Raw genomic sequence first — 22632 nt, forward strand, 5'->3', positions numbered from 1 at the left:
TTTGAGGGTTATTTAATGTTTTATAATTAGTTCTTTTTCAATTGAGATCATTTGGAATTATATAGAATTTAGGGATCCTGAAACCCCTGTTGATGGGCAAAACACTTGATTAGATAGTGCTTTAAATTCTACTCTTATCTCAAATATGCACAGTATTTGGGGTGACAAAGTTCTAATCTACATTCAACCAGAAATTATCTGTGTACATTTTAGGTCTCTCATATAAAACTCCTAATCAGCTGCCACCAACATGCTTTTCCAAACCACTTCTACAGCACATGCTCCAGCTAAACCTCTAGGCTCCAACCACCAGGATCAGGCTTCCTTTGTGTTCCAGTGCCCAGAATTTGACCCACTGGTGACTGGACAAGGTTTCCCTAACATCCCTGCTTTTTTAATAGCCTCAGGGAAGGTAACTCTCAATGTTTAAACACCCAAGGTTAAGATGAGTTTAAGCTCTTTGGAGCAGACACCATCTTTTTGTTATACGTTTGTACAGTGCCTAGCACTATAGGGCCCTGATCCCAGCTGAGGCCTCTGGGGTTGACCACAATGTTACTGCAATGTTATGATGAGAACATAGCCCATGGCTGAGCTGCTTTTCACATCCAGTGATTTGTTGTAAGGGCCCAGGAGCACTTGTTGTTAAGGCCTGGCTGTTGTACCATTATGCAATCAGGGGTGCAAAGCACAGCCTACAAGCCGTTAAGTGGCTCACGTAGCTTTATGACCCATGAAAGCTAATGCCCAAATAAATTTGTTAGTCTCTAAGGTGCCACAAGGACTCCGTGTTAGCCTGTATCAGCAAAAATAACGAGGCTACCACTCTGAAACCTGACAGCTTTATATCGTGGCTCACAGCTACCTTCAGCTTTACTAAAGAGGTCAAGAACACTGATGCTCCATCTTGATCTGAGCAGCCTGCTCCCTGAACCAAAGAGCGACTGCAATCTGCTCCATTTTGGGAAGCACAGTTGGGTTCCTCAGCTGCGCCAAATTTGCGTGCCTTCATTACAGTATCATTAAAGTAACTGATCTCACTTTTACCTTCTATATTCCCTTCTCCACTACTGCCTGACAGAGCACCTATCTCAAACACGAGATTTTAGCTCCTGGCCTTTCATTAGCAATTACTGCATATTGTATTAGAAATATAAAGGGAATATTTTGTACAATTTCCCTGCCTGACAAAACAAACCCAAAGAAAAGTTTCTCATCAGGTCTGCTGCCTACAGCTGATTTTCTCACTTGTTAAGGAAGTAGCCTTAAAGTGCTCTTTAACCCTTCATCATATAAAGAGGCCATTGCTGGGCCTTTGCCTTCAATGTAACAAGCTTCAGACAGCCACATTAATACTTATTCAGTGCTTGATACTTCAGACAAGTAAAGTGACAGATCCCTGCAGGGGTGCTGGAACAATTTGTAGGAGAGCCATTGAACCAAACTGTAAACCTGTATATGATGGAAACCACTTCAAGCCCCTAGTTCCAGCACCTATGCCTGCCCCAAGGAGTAAACTTAAATTAAACCCAGAATAACCCCGCCTGCTAATGAGAATGAGGGTATGTCTACACAGCATTCTGGAGCGAGAGCCTGTGTTGACAGACTCAGGTGCTAGTGCTCTAAAAATAGCTGTGGAGACAGTGCTTTGAAGCTGGGGCTCAGGCTCTGAAGCCAAGGGGAGGTGAGTGGATGTCAGAGCCTGAGCTCCAGCCTGAGCGGCAACTTCAAAGCTCTGTCTTTACAGCTGTTTCTAGTGTGTTAGTGCAAGCCCCACTAGCCCAAGTCTGCCAGCTTGGGCTGGGAGGCTCATTCCAAAGTGCAGTGTAGACACACCCTTTGAGGCTTCAACACGGGTAGTAAGGAAGAATGGACTTAAGTTGCTTACAGTATCCTAATGATATTCAGCTCTGTGGGCCTGGTCAAACAAAGCCCATTGATATCAACAGGAATCTTGCATCAGGTTCCATGTCTTCATCACCTCTAATCTCACTTGTGTAGTTAAGAGATTTACACACTGTCTGGCTGAGATAGGGGCTTGGATGAGAGAAAATTAGCTGAGTCTTAACCAGAGATGATGCATGGGGTCATGTACTCCCCCAGAATTGCTGGATGGCTTGTACTGAGCATGCTCACATGGACTGAGCATGCTTAGTAACACTGTTGAAGCTGGCTGCCCTCACTCTGCCCCCCAGCCACACTATCAGGCTTGAATGAGGGATAATTAGCTGAGTCTTAACCCAGATGAAACTTGTGCTTGTTGACTGTGGAAAGCAACCAAAAGAAATGGCCACTCTTCGTTCAATGCCCTGATGGACTAAGTGCGCCTGCCATTTATCATTTAGGTTCACAGTTTGGAGATAATGCTATATCCTTGGCTGGATGTTCGTGTAGCAGCTGCGAGCAAGACTGTTCTTTCAACTGTGTCTGTGAAGGAGGGTGAAACCTTTTCTCTTGGATTTGGTCCTTGCTACAACTTTCCATGCTTCTGACACCTACAGATTAAACTGCTACAAAGCATCCTACATGGGTTTTACACCATTTAGAAATTTAACAGGCCGACTGACACTTTCTTTACTAAGTGATGTTTCATGTGCAAGGTCTGGTGCACTAATGCAATCTGCACTGGCTTCCAAATAGTTTCCAGGTAGAATTTAAGGTGTTGCTTTTTATCTATAAAGCCCTACACAGTTTGGGACCTGACTACCAGAGAGGTGTCTTTTTTCTCTGCAATATTTTCTTTATAATAATACAGGGTCCTTTTGCTAACACCTTTTTAGTTTAAAAAGGGGAGGGCTTGAAGTAGAATATTTTCAAAAGGGGTTTCTCAATTCTAGAACTGACAGGTTTGGTCCAGAAGATTTCAGATTTGTTGACCTTAATGAGACATTGATAGGCTCCTCTACATTACTGAGTTTTTCCTGAAGGGTTAGGTTGAAGGAGAGAGGGCATATCTATACTTCAAGCTAGAGATGAAAATTCCACCTCAAAGAGACACACCTGCAGAAGCTACCTTTAAGGTAGTGTGCTAAAAATAGAGAGTAGCTATAGCAGCTGCCCCGAGTGCGCACCCATCCAAGATGATAGGTATGCACTGGGTGTGGCTAGTCCCTCCCACCCCTTGCACAGCCATGGCTACGCTCTGTTTTCAGCATGCTAGCTCGATCAGAACTACCACAGATATGTCTCCTTGGATGGGAGTTTACATCTCCAGCTTGACGTGTAGATGGTACCCATAGTTTGATTTGGCAGGAAAAGTTATTATTCACATGGGCTGACTGAATAGACAATTCACTGAGCTTCAATACTTCATTACAGTATTTTGAAATGTGCTCATTTAAAAAGTAAAAGGCAAGTAAAGAATTGCAGGCTAAGAGGCAAAGAGAAGAGACAGTAGAACAAAGGGTCCCATCAGGGAACACTTGAAAAGTCTGTTTATGCTGTAGTTCTGGAAAGAACCAACCTTAGTGGGACTGACATTGATCATATGAGTGATATCAGAACCTTGCCCTTATTAGCATTATTAGATCGAGAAGGACATGTTGTGACAGGAGACAGAGCCAGCAATAGGCGTAAGCAGACTAGCAATTGCTCAGGGCCCCCCCCCTATTAATTATTTGCGTGTGCGCGCGTGTGTGTTGGGGGTGGGGGAAATATTCCTGCTTAGGGTCCCCAATGGGCTAGTACATGCACTGAATCAGACTAGATGAAATAAGGCTCCTCAAACAGCTAAATTCAAACATGGACTCCAAATTGTTCCTAAATTCTAAGGAAGTGTCATCTGCTCCTTCTGATTTAAATGGCGGCACTAATCCGTGTTGGTTGACTGCACCCGGCACCATCCATGTGCAGACAGTACAAGATTTAGCCTGGGAAGTTTAGCAACTTCAAAATCCCTCCCTGCACATAAAAATAAAATGTGTTTCCAACTGGATTTGTGGGTTGGTATTTTCCGTAGTGCCTTGTTTACTTCTCTGTGTTTCTGAAGAGATTTCAGAGAAGAAATGACTATGAGACAGGCAGGAAGTAATATACTGACAAATGGCACAGCCCTACAGTCTGATGTGTGGGGGTGGTGGTAATGATGAACAGGGCTGAGTAACTGATGCCTGGGGCAGCAAAGGTAACATTTGGACACCATCATAACTATAAATAACCAGCTTGCATCTTCTGGTGCAGGGGAAGGGCTGTGATTTTCAAAAGTTATTGTCTACACGCTTGTGTGAGCAGCTTAATTTTTTCTACAGACAGATATGCTAATGAATGTAGCACTTGGGAGGTATCTTATTTCCCTCCAGGAAATTAAAGAACTTCCCATTGAGTGAGAATCAGGACCGGGAAGATTTGCTCTGTCTCTGGGAAAGGGATGACAGGGGGGAAAATACCTGCACTGGCAACTGAGCAGTCAATGCAGTTACTACTTACTGAGCCCACCTACTTACAGGCAGGCACTAGATGAATGTCGAAAACTTCTAGTGGTCATTCACCGTTGGCTGAAAATATTCCCCTGCAAGTCAATACCTGCTGCATTGTTCCCTGACACTGATGGTGCTGCTGAAGGCCATTTTCAAAATCCTAATCTCTGCAAGCACTTGAGGACAATGGTGTGAAATAACTGACACCAAATGAGGATAACTGACCTTCTGGTGCCTCAGTTAACATCGACAATGAGGGCCGGAAAGTATTTGCAGTGAAGCAGTACTTGAGACAGACCAGAAAACATTAACATACTGCTAACCAGATGGGGAGCAGGTCACAGGGAAAAGATAATAAGCAACTAGAAAGATTTTCACATGGGAATTTTTATCTGCTCTAATAGTAGCACCGCTCAGGGCTTTGTCAGGCATATTGTTCCACAGAAACTATCAGGGTCTCTCAAATCTTTAATGTTTTGTGTTTTTGGATTAGCCAGTCATTTATTCTTGATTTACTGTGGAAATATTGGTGGACCTTATGCAGTCTTCCTCCTCTTTCCCCATCTTTGAACTACTCCACCTTCAAAGGCCCCATTAAACAGCCGCGGCTAGCCAAAGAGGACTGAGACTTGATATCTAATCACTACAGTGAAAGGCACGTTAGAAGTACATGTAGATAGATAATAGATTAATCCGATTAAATAGACTGCACAGGAGTTCTTCCCTTCTGAGCTTCTTAGGGCCCAACTTTACAGAAAAATCTTTATAGTCAGGGAATTGTGATGTAACAGGGCAGATGGGACAGCTCTAAGCATGCTACAGGATAATCTTACAGCCCTGTAAAGACAGGGGCCAAGTTCTTCCCTGATGTAACCCCACTGAAATCTCTCAGCATCAAAGGCTCATTATATGAATGGACTTACCCCAGGGAGGAATTTGGCACTGGTGCTGCAGTTTTAACTTGCAATACAGTTTTAAAATGGTTGTTCTGTCCACCCAGGTAAGACCAAACCGTATTTCATGTTGACCTCAGTGATAATGGTGACATAAGACAAATTAAGCCAACTGTTCCCAAACTTTTGAAAGCTGAGCTCACATTTGGAAAATGAAACCAAATCATATGCACCCAGTTCAGGCCTGCTGTGTGTTAAAGGCCTACCCATCTTCATGTATACATCTTCTGCACCGCCCAGTTAATCCTTCATAGTATCCCCATGGCACACCCCAGACTATGGGGAGCACTGAGCTAAGCAAAGCCAAGTAAGCTTGGATATTATCTAAGAAGCATGGGAGAAGGAGGGAGATTGATGAGAAAAGAGGACAAGTGGGGATAAAAAAATATTGCTTTGAAATGCCTGAGGGGAAGGATAAAAATACACCAAATCAAATCATCATTAAAAAGTCTTTGTCAGCATCCTTTTAAATGAGGCAAGGTAAATCCATGAGCCAGTTGAAGCAAGCCACATGCCTTTTTTCAATAAATTAGCACTGTTTCATTTATGTGCACTGCATCCAAATATTTTAACTACAGCACTTCAAATACAGTACCCCTTATATTTTTCCCAAGTGCTTAAAATTAGTTTATAACTGTCTCTGCCGACTGCCTTCACTGCAAAGCAGGCAGGCGTGGAGTAGTAGTTGCCAGCGCACTTGGAAACATCACCAGAGCCAAGAAATGAAATGCTGAGGGCCTTTGTGAGGGTTCCAGGAATGTCAGGATACACTGCCTGCCTACTTTCCATTGAATACCTCATTGGCTGACTACTCAGTACTGAATGTGCCAGACAGACAGACATGCATACAGAAAGAGAGAGCAAGAGGGAAAGCGTGTTTGGTCTGTGAAAGGCGACAGCATATTTTTAGATATGTATGGATAGGCTTGCATAATAAAGTTATATAACTAGATGGAAGGTCTTTGGGATAAGGACAGCACAATATGGTTTTGTACAACACTTAGTGCAATGTGTCCATAACCTCAGCTGAGGCCTCTGGACATTTCGGAAATATAAATGTTTAATAATAATGATGAGACAGCATTCTCTCAATAGGCATATTCATTGTACACAAAGGAAAACAAAGATATACTTTAAGGGCCCTGCTTTGCTGTTCTTGGGCATTATTATCAATGGACATTTTATCTCTATTAGACTGAAAGTGTTATTCCATGGCAAAGGAGATTATGGAAAGAATGAGGAAAGGGAGATTTGGATATTAACAACCACCAGTGAGTGGTGGTTTATAACAAAATTCTCATGCTCGTAAGTATAAAGAGTAACCACTCTGATCATTCAGAAAAACTCAGGCCCGCAGATTATATTCTCCCAGTTGATCTTCTGAATTATATCACTTAGAGTTCTATCCACCTGCAAGGAATTTTTCTAACTGTAATTTAGTTAATCAGTACACCTCTGTCAGGCAGGCAAGTATTGTTGCTATCCTTATTATACAAATGGGAGAACTAAGGCAGAGGAATGACATGACTAGCTCAAAGTAATAAGTGGAATAGGAGGAATAGGTGTCTGAGCAGAGAGTAAAACTCAGGAATGCCTGGATTCGTCTGTGTTCAGGCCAACAGCATACATGCAAAGCCTTTTTTGTTATCGGTATACTCTGATAGTCTCTACCTGGCTGTTAGCATTACTGGGAAATCTCTCAGTATCAATATCTGTAATGTAAACTTGGCATTTTTCCTGGTTTTTTGGAGAGAGAAATTCCATGTTGTGTCTTTTTCATGTTATTTAACTTCTTTTTTAAAAGCAATTCTTATTCCTCCCAGGAAGCTAGATGCATCCAGAACTGAATGTGCTTTAAGCTCTGAATGGGTGCTGTTGAAATTCTAATTCCTGTTCAATTTCTCTTCCCCCTTCCCTCCCCCCGTCTCTCTGTAGAATCTTATGGCAAGAGCCTTGTATGATAATGTCCCAGAGTGCGCAGAGGAGCTGGCCTTCCGCAAAGGAGACATTTTGACAGTGATAGAACAGAACACTGAAGGGCTGGAAGGATGGTGGCTCTGCTCTTTACATGGCCGACAAGGCATTGTTCCAGGCAACCGGGTGAAACTTTTGATAGGCCCAGTACAGGATAGTTCGTCTAACCAGGACGCGTCCAATTCAAGATCAATGCATCATGCCTATAACCAACAGAAAGTCTACCAAACGCCAAGCTCACAGGCTTCAACTTGGGACCCGGTATACCAGGTGCCACCTTCCCATCTGAATCAGGGCATCTACCAGGTACCTACTGGGCATGGTCTACAGGAGCAAGATGTTTATCAAGTCCCACCATCTGTGCAGAGAAGCTTGGGTGGTACTGATGGTTCACCTTTCAACAGCAAGGTGGGTGCCTTGACCTTCAGATCTTTGTTTCAAAGCAGGTTATGTGCACTGTGCAACAGTAGGGTAATAAATAAAAAGTCTGAGCCTGATGGCTTAAGAATTTATGAGTGAGAGTGATGTGCTGGGCTTCCACTCACTTTGCTTCTTAACGGGCTGCTATTTATCCCTGCAAATCCCCCTCTTTCCTGCTTGAACAGATGCTGCACAGGGAGAAGAAAGGTCAGGTGCATAATGGGTACCAGACTTCACAGCAAAGAGAGACTATTCTGGGCCTGCTCCTAGAGGAGCAGCTGGTGACAGATGTGGTAGCATCTTCCCATCCCCAAGGCACGTCTGCTCCATAACACTCCACCCACTGCCTTTGTTAGCACATAGGAGCTTAGAACTCATAAGGCAGTATGGTGTATTGCGTATTAGCCAAGCCATATTTACCTTGTTTAATTAAATAAAATGTCCAGTTTTTATGATGCACTGTCTTGCTGGAGGATAACATTTAAAAAAAATTAAGTGGTGATAGTGGTGACAGTATGTCCCTACCTGGAAGAACTGGAAGCCAGATAATGGTGATAAGAAGGGATACTTTAATATAAAACCTAAAGTAAATATAAAGCTTGGCAGTTGTCTTCAGTGTACGTGCATGATACAGGGAACCTGCCCAATGTGGAAGGAGGAACAGTGTTGTAAAACCCTTTCTGTTTCACATGATATAGAACTGCTGACTGGCACAGCCATCAGTAAATAAATGCATACTAATCTGGAGCAGACAGAAGAGGGAGGGAGACTTGAGCAGGAAGTGAGGGACAAGAAGGTGCCATAGTTTAAACTTTCATCTTGAAGTTTATATTGGCCAGAAGGTCAGGTGTTTTTCTTTCTAGCCTCAGCCTTTTCCATTTGGGCCTTTGGAAAACTTCCGAGACTTTCGACTTATTATAGTTTTGTTTTCATTGGTAATAGGTAAAGTTTCAAAAAAGGGAACAAAGAGTTGTGAAATCATTTCAACTCATGCTCTAGAGAAGTTTATTTGGACTTTCAAAGTTATTCTTTTTTGGAAGAAAAGCATCATTTTGTGTGTGAGGATCTGCATGTGGATGAAATTGCCATCTGAAAACTACTGGCTTGCTTCACAGGTGGAGATATGATCTTTATTGGAGCAGTTAGACTGGTTTTATTAGTGGAAATCCCACCTCATTTCTCCTTCCCCCATCCCTGAGACTAGATAGTAACGAACCTCATTCAGAGACCTCTGCCTGAAGCTGTATAAGTAAGCACCTTCAAAAGCGATTGAAGGAGGCCTGGATAAATTGCCTCTTTGGAGAACATAATTGATGAGCAACTAATCTTAGTCTGAAAAACAGCTAGAGCAATTGAGGCCACACTATGCTATCATTCCATGTGCAAAGCTACTCAGTGAAATCAATAGGGCATTCTGTACAGATATCCGGTTGCAGCATGAATATGTAAAATCCTGGGTCTGTTCAATGGTTAAATGCAAACTTCTTATCGGGATGCAAACTCAGAGCACTAAAACACCTGTTTCCTCTAAAATTCCTGCCTAAACTTGGATTTTAGAAAGCCTGGATAGGCATTTTTCTGGCTGAGTCATTTTCTGAGGAAAATAAAGACCATTTGTTTAGACTGACTTATAACATGATTAATTTAGTCCCTTGTAAGTTATGAAAGACCATCTGTACTGCATGAAGATACATTGCTATACTGCCCACTATTTATAAACTATAACATGTTTTATAAAGCATTTGATCTCCAGCAATAGATGCTACCAGCCTGCTTAGCACTGGCCGGGAAGGAACGATTCCCCTGTCAGTTCAGCCCTGCATTCCTCTCCTGACTCACATCTGCTGGTTTATTGCTACTGAATACAACTGAAACTCTTCTTCAGGGCTTCACAGGAAGCCAGTATAGGACTATCTGTGCTCCAGTTACTCAGGAAAGGATTATTCTAATCCTGACACGATAGAGGTTTGAACCAACAGCCCTGATTCCTCACCAATCACACATTAATGACAGACTCAGTGGGTGACAAACTCACTATCAGTGACCTCCCTTGATTAGCTGCAGACAGTGAGCATTACACATTTCCAGTTCCTGAAGTTTCCTCTGGCTGTAAATGAGCAAGACATGTTCTAGACCAAAATAATGACACTGAAATGAAAGGGAGCTGTAAGTCTGCTGGATATGAAAGGTTCTGAGATGGATTGGGGACTGAAGGGGGAAGGAGAAGGAATAAATAAAAGATGTGTCTTTCCTAATAATCTCCATATTGTTTTGCAATTTATTTATGCTGCTGTTGCACTAAGAGAAAAGCACAGTAGCAACAAGATTCCAGAGCCTTTGTAAAAGAAAAGCCTAATTAAAAGGGAACTTTTTTTTTGCCCTTGATTCCTTTGGCTGAATAATGAAGCAATCCCTCACCCCAAATCCGTACTCTCAAGGGATCGGTAAAACAGTCTTTAAGTATTAAAGAGAGCTTGAACACTTGATCCCAGGGCTCCTTGCTCTGACTTCTATAATGATGAATATCTTTTCTCAGATTTGCAACACCTGCCCTTCTGTCCTAAGCAAGCTGCTGTGCCTGCTTTTGTTAACAGAGTCTCTGCTTGTCAGTGTGTTGTGGGTCTTGGCGATGCTGCTGAATTGAAAGATATTCGCCTCTCAAAGAACTATATTATTATGCACTCTACATATATGTAAACCTTCTCACTGCCCAAAATAATAGCTAGAGACAACCATACTCAAAGGAGCCTTCTAAGCAGCAGCAACATTTACACTTATACCCTTTTTGTACACAATTACCTATTTTCCTCTGACCAAAAATGGTGTTTGGCCTCCACACACAATTTTACACACACAACTTGGAAGCTCTTATCAGGCAGGAATAGTCTATCCTTAAGTCATAGAAAATCATCAGCAGCAATGATGTAAACAGATAAACCCTCACTTAGGTAATATGTCTTGCTGGCAGGACTTGCAAATCAAATCAAAAAGAAACCCGAAGGCAGGAAATTGTGGTGAGGTAACAATTCTGGAATGCTTAAATTGTTTAGAACGTAGCTGTATCAGCTCCTCTCATAAAATGAAAATACCACCTTTTACAAATGGCCTTAAATTGCCTAAGACAATGAGGGATGGCTTAGAATATCCCTCATTGAGGATTTCTGGCTGAGTGGTGGTTTATAATAAAATTTTCATGCTCGTAAGTGTAACGAGTATCCAAGGAATAAGAATAAAAAGCCTTCTTTTACAAGTTTCCTTCTATCCCTGCTCTCCCTTCATGCTCTCAAAAAGATAGGAGAGTCTTGTTGTAAAGGGACAGTAGTCTGGCAGTCAGGAAACCTGGGTTCTATCCCCTGCCAGAGACTTCTGTGTAATCTTGGGCAACTTCTCGGTATCTCAGCTACCTCATCTGTAAAATATGCAGGGGTGAATTGAAGCTACATTCATTGTTTGAAAATTCCTTTGATATCATCAGCTGGAATGTGATAGAGAAGTATATGTTATGTGTACAGTAGGTATAGTCATCCCCAGATTAGTAACAGCTCTGAGCACTAAAACAATGGCAAAAAAAACCCTCACTTTTTCTCATTGATTTATGGCAGTGCCCACTGTCTTGGAAGAAAGGCCGGTCAAAAAATTTCCAGTGAAATGTTTTCCCATTGGAAAATGGAGTTTCATCAAAATCAAAAGTTTTTCACAAGAAAAGAGAGATGTCAGCAGAATTTTCTCTCAGAAAATTCAACAGAAGACAAAATATGGGACTATGATGAACCATAGCAGCTCAGGCAAAGGGGGGACTGTGATGCATCCTAGATGTCGTCCAGCCAGGGAGCAGGACCTATAGGAGAGAATGGGGCCATGAGGGACCCAGAACGACAACTTCCATGAGGCACTGCAGTGACACAAGTGGATGTTGACCCATCCCAAAACAAAATATTTCAGCATTTTCTAGTTGAAATTTTTCAGAATTTTGATATATCAACGTTTCTACCATGGACTAAGCTAAAACAGAAAAAGGCACTCTTGTTCCAGAATAAGAGTGTACACCTAGGGGCTAATTCCAAAATAATTATTGCAGAATAGCTATTTTGGTAAATTTCAAGAGCAGACAAGCCCATATAGTGAAACAGAATCATTGCTACCCCACTCTGCCACGTTCCTTGCCCTTGCCTTCAGTGGGTTTTTTAGGTAAACAAGGATTGAGGGAAACAGGCCTCCCCTGAGGGACTTGTATTTGTCTAACAGTTGCTGCTAGTTGCTTCTACTTTCTCATAGACTCATTTCCTCAGCAGCAGCACCACCCTGACAGCTTTGGCCCAGACTTCAGCAGTGCAGGCCAGTTCACCAGTTCAGCCACGTTCTGACGTTTCCCCTCCCAGTTAAACAACTACTGTCTTATTTGGGAGGAAACAAACAGCAGATGACGTTTGTTCCAGAAATATTCTCCCTCCCCGTTATTTTTTGGTTGCTTATTTGTTTCACATTCTATAAAGAGTCACACTTTGAGCATGGTAAGAAAACAGCATTTATTATGCCAGGATATTTTAATATCTAAAGGAAAGGAAAAGCATTTGTACTGAGTTTTGTAATCAAACAACAAATATTTCTATTCAGACAACATACAAATTTATCCTCTTTCAAAAATACCACAGTTTCCTGTGATATGATCGATTTAAATGACTCAAAACAATAAAATTAGTCTCTGTTTCTTTCACTTTCATGTTGCAAATTCTACTTTGGGGATTTGTAACCTTCGTAACAAAATGTTGGTTTAGTGTTAAATATACAGCAAAACTGCAGAGTACAGCATGAATTGAAACATTAGCCTCAACAGTCAGTGCTCTGTTTCATATAATGTGCTGAAAGAATGATTCCTTCCAATTTAATGCAACTGTTTATATATATATATATATATATATATATATATTTATATTTAAAACAAGGAAAGCATGCAACCTTTCACTATGTTTGAGTGTTTTACTATAACTTCCCATATGATATGAGTAATAGAACAGTAATTTACAGATATAAAGCATGTGAAATTATCAGCAGTTAATCTAGCCTCCGTGGTGTTTTAGAGTGAAGAAACCCTCACCCACAAGCTGAAATAAGATGCAGTTAGGAGTTAGTCACTGATTTAACTTGTAAAGACGCATTGTAAGGCAAAGCCCACATTTTACTCAACCTTTGCTGTGTGAGTAAATAGATGAGCTCAACATTACTCACAACCTCTCACTAGGCATAGGGCTCTTCTCAATCAGGTCTATTTGGAAAACACAGGGCATATTTTTTCTCCTGGTTACATAAAAAGAACCAACAATCTGATCCACACTAGTGGGCTCTAAATGAGCACCAGACTCTGCCCACAGAATCAGGTCATTAGTTTCAAAAAGAATGTTTTGTTACATTTATAAAAGTTGATGAAATGTTAGGTTGGAAGATTTAAATATTCCCCTGAAAGAAACCCAGCAGTGGAAACAGCAATGGTCTAGTTCATGAGAACCAGAAAGAGGAGTTGACTTTAAACAGAAAGTGAATCTAATCAAAAGGAACATGTCCAATTTCTAAAGGGGGTTGAAAAAGAAAAAAGAAAAAAAAAACTTTGAGGGAATAGTTTTCCATTAGAGAATTCAGTTCTGTTGAAATCTAAACACTTTCTGAAATCATGCTGATTTCAACAAAATTTCGTTTTGGAGAAAAAAGGGGGGAAGTTCCAATAATGTCAGAACATCTTGTTTCAACATTTGTGGAACGAAACATTTTGAGTTTTCCTTTTCCAAAATGACAATGTTTATTATGTATTAGAATATAAAATGTAAAAAAAGTCAAATAGATCTAAACTGATGGGTTTTTAAAATTTCCTTATGGAGAATTTCAAAATTTTCAGGTTTCGTTCCTAATCATAATGAAAAAAATTTTTTTAAAAAATTAAATCCCCTGTGAAAGGCAATTTCCAGTTCTTCAAACAGCTCTACTTGTTTCACAGTCCAAACTGGAAAAAAATAGGGGGTAGCGTAAGGAAATCAGCATGATATATTTTAAGATTCATTTTTATTAATGCATTAAGCGTCACATATCAGGATTTGTTTCCTTACACTGTAAGGGGATAATTCAAATCCCATTGAGGTCAATGGAGTCTGCCCGTTAACTTCAGTGAGCTTTGGGTCTTTTTGTGATTTTTATCTTGACAGTGTCCCTAAGTGATCTGGCTAAAATATTTCTTGCTACCAACTAAAATACTGGGGTTTTGGGTGGCAAACACTTTCATGGGACAGAAGCAAGTTTAGAAAAAACTTGATATTTTTTCCATGAGGGGTTGTTAAATTCTTTCAATCCCCTAGTGTGAATGCAGTCATATGGGTATAAATGTGCTATATCTGTACAGCTTATTACATAGATCTAGCTTATTTTGATAAATTTATGGTAGGTAACCTTCGTTAAATTGGTACAAAACTGTGTAGAACAGCCCTGAGAAATGTATGCAAACTGAAATCAGGATCCTTTTTCAAGGCAGCAGATCTCTGTGGTGAGCCAAAGAACTTCCTGTTGTCCAAACTGCATTGAGGTTCTCTTAGCTACAAGTTACTGTTTGACCCATTCTTAGAGCAATACTGCTCCCAACATAAATAGCTCTGTGACTCATTTCTTTCTTGTGCCTCACAGTGGCCATTAGCAATGCTTTTGTGGAACCACCTTTTTTCACTTTCTGAACCTCCTCCTATAAATAATACATAATTTAAAAAGCCCTCTTCCTTTGAACATCTAGAGCAGTGTGGAGGATGGAAGTTCCATTTTGCGAGGGATTTCAGTATTCGGCTTCATTCTAAAGAAGCAAAAACTGAAAATTTTGTAATTCTCCACAAAGAAAGATTCTAAATGTTTGTTTGCTTGCTTCAGGTTGATCAAAACATTGCCTTTAGATTTAAAAACTTGTAAAATTTTGAATTATATAATGCAAAATTTAAAAAAATTCTAAATGAAAGATCATTTCAAAATGAAAACTCATTCCAGAAATATCAAAATAGGATGTTATGACACTGGTGGAATTTCTTTCACAACAAAATCTTGGCTAACATGATTCAGTTTCACAGAGCATTTTGATTTCAACAGAACCACAAAATTTCAACAAAATTTCTAGTAATATAATTATCAACAGTAAAAATGTTTTGCATTCAACAAATTATGCCTCTATAGTCTCTTGTTTTGTCTTTCATTAGACAATTTAGTCTTCCCATGTTAGAAAAGTCCTATCTTAAATATTTGTAGTGGGCCAGTCACCATAATATTGAGGTACTGAGTTTTGTCCATCATTAGCTAAAACTTTAGCTCCAAACAGAATTTAAGCCACAGGCTGCTCGAGGGACTATTTGTTCTTTAGCACAAGAGTATATTTTCCCAGTGACAGATGAGCCCAAAGCATTATGAATGAGATTTATCCACCAGACCTTCCACCCATGCACAAATCATTCACTTCAAGTACTCCAGAGTGCATGACCTGTCATGTCATAAATGTTGTGCTGCATCAGACCCTTAGTGGTTGTGGGAGTACACTGACATAACAAATCATGAGGTCACTCAGTCTGAAATGATGAATTTTCACAGAGGGAGGGGATAAAGCCTATGTAAAGAGTATTGGATGAGTTTCCTTTTCTGAGAAGTTTTTTCTGCTCTTAAATACTAGTTGTTTAGTGCAATCTGGTGCATTTCACTCCCTCCCCTCCATATCACCCCTCTTCTCTGGTTTGAATCAAGGTATCTGCATTATTTCCTTCTTTCTCTCTTCTCCCGCATATTCAAAACAAGTTGCACAACTCCTGCTTTATATTTTACAGCCTCACAGCTTAAAACGTGTCAGGCTGGCTCAAAAAAGACAAAGATCAACACTGATTTAAAAAAAATACTTCTATTTTTATTATGATAGCACAGATGCCCCAATTAAGATTGGTTCCCATTGTACTAAGCACTTGACAGACCCATAGTAAGACAGTCCCTGCCCTAAAAAGCTTACAGTTTAAGCCCCCAATCCTACAGAAATTTAAACACATGCGTGACTTCACGCACTGTGAATTAATGTAATTAGAATTTACAGTGCATAGAGTTAAAGTACATACATAAGTCTTTGTAAGATTGGAACCTAAGCAGAGCAGATAGACAAATGATGGGAGAAAAGTAAGGAGGAGTTAATTAGGGTGCATGTAGCAACATGAAATAAAACAGTTCTAGGTAGGAGGAGCATTTGTCACATCTCCTTCTTTACTAATATCTTGCCCTCTGAAGCCTATTTCTAAGAAAATTCATGTGAGAACCTAAAAAAATTAGAGCTATAGGCTATAGAATCTCACATTCTTCTCAATTTTCCATCAGACAATGGAGCATATATCTCACTCCACCCAAGAGGAAAATGCTTTTGTTAATTTAGTCTTTCCTTACAGTAGGTGTTGAGTTGATAGCACTATATATCCATGTCCTAGCCTTAGCCACAAACAAGGTACAGTACAAGAAACTGTTATGCATGCTTACCCCATGCTACCCTGTCAGTATGACTCAGCCTTTGCTTGAAGGGACTTCATTTAGGGGTAGCTCAGTTTCCATGCCCATTAAGCAACTATTCTCTCTGCTGAGTATACTATGATTAAACATTTTATGGCAAGCCACACCATCTGCCAGTTAGTGAACCTGGATTAAAAATTAGATTAGGTTAAAACTTTACTTAAAAATGGCTTTTAAAAACATGCTGTATGTTTATAACAATGTGGTTTACCCTAACTCATGAAAGGAGCCTGATAGTCAAGTAAGAGTAATTCTAGTACAGGGGTGGGCAAACTCTTTGGCCCGAGGGCCATATCTAGGTATGGAAATTGTGTGGCGGGCCATGAATGCTCACGAAATTGGGGGTTGGGGTGTGGGAGGAGGTGAAGGCTCCAGCTGGGGGGTGCGGGCTCTGGGGTGGGGCCAGAAATGAGGAGTTCAGGGTGCGGGAGGGGGCTCTGGGCTGTGGCAGGGGGTTGGGGTGTGTGAGGGGGGATGCAGGCTCTGGGGTGGGGCTGGGGATGAGGGGTTGGGGGTGCAGGAGTGTGCTCCAGGCTGGGACCAAGGGGGTCAGAGGGCAGGAGGGGATCAGGGCTGGGGCAGGGGGTTGGGGAGCGGGAGGGGGTCAGGGGTGCAGGCTCCAGATGACGCTTACCTTAAGCAGCTCCCAGAAGCAGCAGCATGTCCCCCCTCTGACTACTAAGCAGAGGCACGGCCAGATAGCTCTGCACACTGCCCCATCTGCAGGCACTGCCCTTGCAGCTCCCATTGGCCATGGTTCCCAGCCAGTAGGAGCTGCAGAGGCAGCCCTTGGGGGCAGGGGCAGCATGCAGAGCTGTCTATCCATGCCTCTGCATAGGAGTCGGGGGGGGGGGGGGACATGCTACTGCTTCCGGGAGCTCCACGGAGTCACATCATGTGATGAGCGGGGCAAGCCCCGGATCCCACTCCCCAGCTGGAGCTCGAGGGCTGGATTAAAACGTCTAAAGGGCCACAGTTTGCCCACCCCTGCTCTAATATATCTAAACTTCAGTGGATTGTCACTAAGGCTGGGAGACCCACTGTAGATTATTAATAAGTAAGCAGTTAAAAAAAAAGCAGGTTACTGCTTCATAATATGTACTTTTGTTCATTTATTGTGACAGGCAATACTGCTTAGTAGAGGGTAAATGTCAGTTAGTGATTTGAGATCTGGCTACACTGTTTTGCTATGAAAACTTGCAGGGAGTAAACACTAGGTTCATTTTTAAAAACAAGTGAATGTAATTAGCAAGATTCTTTCTGTACTCCTATTGTCTTCAGACACCAGTTTCTAACACATGTTCTTGCTGCTCAAATGAGCCACCAGTTCCCAGAAGAAAATTGTTAGGTAGATGCACTTCCCTCTGTCTATATGGAGTGTGGTGGATTTTCCTGATGACTACTGTCATTCTTTCCTTCAGAGGCCCAGAATGAGTTAAAGATAGTGAGGACACCCTTTCATTTCAAATTCCCTTTCTCACGTAATTTCCCCATATTCTCTTTGATTGTTTGCTTCTCTTTGCAAAACAAAAGTTGGCCAGGTGGCTGTTATGTAACCTTCCAGGAGCCTGGGAAGCACTGTATCAGCAACTGCAGTTTTTGCTCTGAACACATTTACAAAAACACTTTACCACACAGGCAGCTATGTGTTTTCTTTCATTTACTTACTTTTTAAAGTCATCTTTCCTGCCTCAAAGCTTAGACTTTCCCAGCTTTTCATACAACTATCAGGCTCTTCCTCTTCAGCCTGTGTCTTTGCTCCATAGTGAGGCCATGCCAATGGTAAATTCCAGCTGATTTCAATAGAAACAAGATTGGGCCAGGGAAGAGGAGGAGGGAATTAGCAGCAGGCACAGATTAACCTGACCGAAAGGGGGTGTACTACTCCCACTAGCATCAGTAAGCATTGTGAAGTTAGCCCTTCAGAAAAGAATGCAAATGTCCTTTTGTAATATTTTTTAATCAAGACTGTTACCCCTAACCCGTATGTGCTGAATTGACACTTTAACACCAAACTGTAGGAGTCCGTAGGGTCTGTGGTAAAGGCCAGAGAGGGGGAATTAGGACACCTATGCTTTATTTTTAGCTCTGCTCTCTGTGTGACTTTGGTCAAGTCACTTAACATGCCTGTGCTTTAGATTCCTCACTGGTAAAGCAGGACAAAGAGACGTACCCACCATTGTAAAGCACTGAAATAATGCGGAAGTGCTAAGGAAATAAACCCAATTCTGCTCTCAGTCAGGGCAGTGTATATCCAAAGTAGTTCCATTGGCATGAGTGGAATTACTCTAGCTTTACACTAGTGAAATGGAGAATAAAATTTGGCCCAGTGGCTTATAACATTTTCCACGAAAAATCAGCTGCACTTTAAAAGCCACCTCCATCTGCAGGAATCATGAAAATCCGCCTGTTTGTATCTGGTTTAGGAACATTAAGGCAGTTTTCCTTCCATTTTAATGCTGAGTATTTAATGCTGGAAAGACAGTGGAAAGGCTTTTCCCTTATGTGTAAGGAAAATGGATTTAATGAACCACAGAACTGGGTACTTTACAAAGTACATGCATATTCAGCTCTTTTTTCTGGTTAAAGAACACACAACTGGCATGCAAAAGGCCCAAGCAATTGCTTTTGGAGGAGCATGGCCCTCAGCAAGAACAGAACAAACTTCCAGCTCAATTGTCTTTGTTCTTAATGCTGCGAGTTTGCTGTATGCTCACTACATGTTTTACCAGAGCCAAAGCTGGTCCCTGTTAGTTGCTGTGCATGGATTAAAATGGTTGCAATGTTTTCAGAATGTTGGGATAGATAGTTTGTGGGCTCACCATCTGTTTCTTTTAATGCGTAAACAAGGAAAATTGTGGGTTTGAAAGGCAGGATTTTTCAAAGCCAGATGACCGCAGGCATTCTTTAGAAAAAAAAGAGAAAGAACGACAACCTAGAGTTCATTGACATTTGTCAGGAAGTAAATTCCTAAACACCAGAAAGGGCCACTACCCATACCAGAGGGGAAATAAGAGAGGAAAGTTTTTCTTATCCTGACATTGCCTTTCTTCTGAGGTCTTTAACATTAAATGACAAAGTACTATTTTGGCTTTTAAAAAGTAAAGATTAAACAATTTAGGCCCAGGTTTTTAAAAGTGACTTGTGATTTTGGTGCCTTCATTTTGTCCAGATTCTCCACTGTATAAGGGTCTGATTTTCTCAAAGTGCTGAGCATCCACCCCCCTCAGAAAATCAAGCACTAATCACTTTTGAGAGACCTTATTTCCCTCCTCCCCCCATTCCCCAATTGCAGATTATCTGAATTTGTGAAACAGCAAGGGAGCAAACACACACAATAAAAAGGATACTGCATCACAATATGGACTTGGTTTAGTTCATTTTGACAAGTCTAGTATGGTTTTAGTTACTAAGGATTATACATCATAATATATTAGTTTTGTACAGCAGTACATGGGGTAAAAAGAGCAGGCATTTAAATTAATTTAAGGCCTTGTTACAGTAGTCAACTATTACAGCTTTTTCTGAGAGATGTGGGGAGAACTCTGTGGTGTGCTGTAAAAGAATAATTGGATGTACAAGATTCTACTGCATGACAGAGATCATGGTTTTGAGGGTATGTTTCTCCTATAAATGTTTGGAGATACAATACAGCTTTTGTTCTATGTATGCATCATCCTAGAGAGGGTTGGGATGTCGTTTAAACTGATACATTGCCATTCAGGCATATAATTTCAAGCACATAAAATGCTGTTAACAACAACAGACTTTTGTTTGTTAATAGCCACACATAAAATCCAAAATGATGCGGTTTAGGGCTCGATCTTGCAAGCCCTCAGTGCCTGAAACTGACACTGCTGTCAATGAAGTCCATTGATGGAGGACTAGCAGCATTGGAAATCTAGCGTGCCTACTTTCAAGAACAGTTTGGCTGCTCTATGGCTGACTCCCAGTGCCCTTTACTGTAAAACAGCAGTTAAGAATTAAGAAACTTTGAATTTCAACAATTTAGCAATCACTCGCCACCCATCTCCAGGGCTGCACTGGTATCTCTGGCTGAGTTCCAGAGCACTACAATTCTTCAACCCTGCGGCTGAGCATTTCCCCTATAATCTAGTAAGCAGCTTGATGTCAGAGTTTTCACATTAGAGAAAGGATTAAAGATGATGGCTACCCAGGGAACAACCTTTTGTTTCTAATTTGCAATGTCTTCTCTACTGGAAGATCATCTGTAAAACCCTGGGGGCTTATTATTGATGCAAAATAGTCACTACAATTTAGAAACCCCTGGAAGGGACACTGAGTAAACATGCTTAAAAGTGAGTCCTTTGATTCCAAGGCATTTCTCTTACACTATGGTGCTCAGCATTACTATGGAAACCTGTTAGTGGGCCAGGTGAGGTTCATTGTGTTTGCATTACATTAATTCCTGTCTTTGACTGGTGTTTGATGCCACACTTGGAATTCTACACAGCATCTGCCAGTCTAGTAAAAGTAAGCTAATAATGCCTTACATTCATATCATGCCTTTCGCCCTGAAGGATCCCAAAGCACTTTGCAAACTATATATATTGGCCTGACTCACTCAGGATCTGCTCCACCGTCCCCTGATGGCAGAAAGACTGCATGGAGAAAGGGTAGATTGCTATTCCCCCTACCCCACTCCCCCAGGGAGTCCACAGGCAGACAACACAGCCCCAGAAGTGTGTAACAGTGGCCAGGGATGGGTAATGACCAAGGTGATCTCTTACGAAAAAGTCCTGTAGAATTTAAATGCAAATGATAACGTTCTCATAGGTTTTGCGTTTAATCATCCGATAAAATTTAATGGAGAATTCTAATCCTGATATAGAATTCTATAGGAAAGAGATTGTCCTCTATTAAATTCTGTAAGTTTTAGATTAATTTCTAGAGAACCTACTAATTTTATCTCTATTAAATGCAAGCCTGGCATCCTAGTGGAAATCAGAGCCTCCAGTGGAAATTTAAACTGTTTGAGCTTTCCCCCATCCTCTGGCAGAAACCCAAGGGTAGGGCAACTATGAAAGTAGCATTTACCATCCCCCAGAAGTGAATGCCACTCCTCTACCCTCCCAGGGCATCTTAACTTCCTTGCATCAACCAGGTTGAATCCGGCCCAGACTATTCAGGAATGACATCAGCCACCTCTGCGGAGGAATTCAGCAGCTGTTTAACGGTGCAGAGGCAAATGCCACAAAACACATAGGACGGGAAGTGAAGAAGAACAGTGTATTCCATTGAATTTGCAGGGAGAATAGAGATATGCAGAGTGTAAACATCAGGGACTCAGTCCTGCAATCCTTAGTTAGGCAAAACTCACTGTGGAATTTGGCTAGGCCACTGGGACTTACTCCTGTAAAAAGTGTTGTGTGATCGTTACCAGCAGTGTGCTCAGGAACTCTGTTTAATAGCTTGCTTACTTTTACAAGGAAAATTAAGTCACCCTTGTTCAAAATTCTCCTCAGCTGAACCTGAAACCATTTCTTGTACAATCCTATGACATTCTGTCATTGTGTGTCTTTGTTCTACACTGTATATTTCTTTACTGGAGCTAAATTGCATGGACAGAATTTAGAGTAGATCACTATTTCCACTATAAACACTGTTTTTCAGGGGGGTTATGTAACAACATTTCTTTTAAACCAAATTATACTGAACTCTTGCCATGCAGATGGTTGTCCCAGATGTAATGTATTTATTTTTAACCACATTTTATTTGAAGTAAGCGTGGACAGTTTATGGTTTTGAAAACACGAGCAATGTCAATTCTCACCATCACAGAGACGGTTTTGTCACATAGTGTAGTTCAAGAACAGCTTAAATTTTCCAGTCTGTTAGCTGCTAATGTGGACTAATTATGCTTAAGCCCCAAGAGTAAATTTCCTGCTTTAGCATCTTCCATTTAAAGGAGCTTCAAAGCCACAACAAATGCTCCATTGTTTAGGACTTGCTCACACAAGTAGTCCTGCTGAAGTCACTGGGACACATTAGTAAAGGTTGAAAGATTAGGATTTTAGGCCCAGATCCTCAAAGGTATTTAGGCACCTAACTCCCATTGTAATCAGTTGGTACCTAAGTATCTCTGAGGCCAAAGATTAGGATCATAGAGCCTGATCCAGCAAGGAATTGAGCACCAGTCAAGGTTACTCAACTCTTTAGTAAATAACTACTGCAGGAACATTTTATACCAGTGCCAGAGCTGCTCAAGGAAGAAATAATGGTTTCATTGTAACCAATAAGTATAGTTTTGTAATACACTTTTAAAAAAACATCAGACGACTGTAGGGACTTTCATTAAT

At 41.1% G+C, this 22632-nt stretch overlaps 1 protein-coding gene across 4 annotated transcripts in view; it reads left to right on the forward strand.

Moving 5' to 3' along the window:
* NEDD9 (neural precursor cell expressed, developmentally down-regulated 9) overlaps positions 1–22632 on the forward strand; it is a 132713-nt gene that overhangs the window by 100155 nt on the left and 9926 nt on the right. For all 4 annotated transcript variants that reach the window (XM_027832734.3, XM_037893164.2, XM_037893165.2 and 1 more), the window contains one exon: positions 7304–7750. In XM_027832734.3, the coding sequence (XP_027688535.1) occupies positions 7304–7750 (447 nt within the window). The remainder of the gene's footprint in view (positions 1–7303; positions 7751–22632) is intronic.

Source organism: Chelonia mydas, chromosome 2 (assembly GCF_015237465.2).
Source record: "Chelonia mydas isolate rCheMyd1 chromosome 2, rCheMyd1.pri.v2, whole genome shotgun sequence".
In the NCBI taxonomy this organism is placed as follows: Eukaryota; Metazoa; Chordata; order Testudines; family Cheloniidae; genus Chelonia; species Chelonia mydas.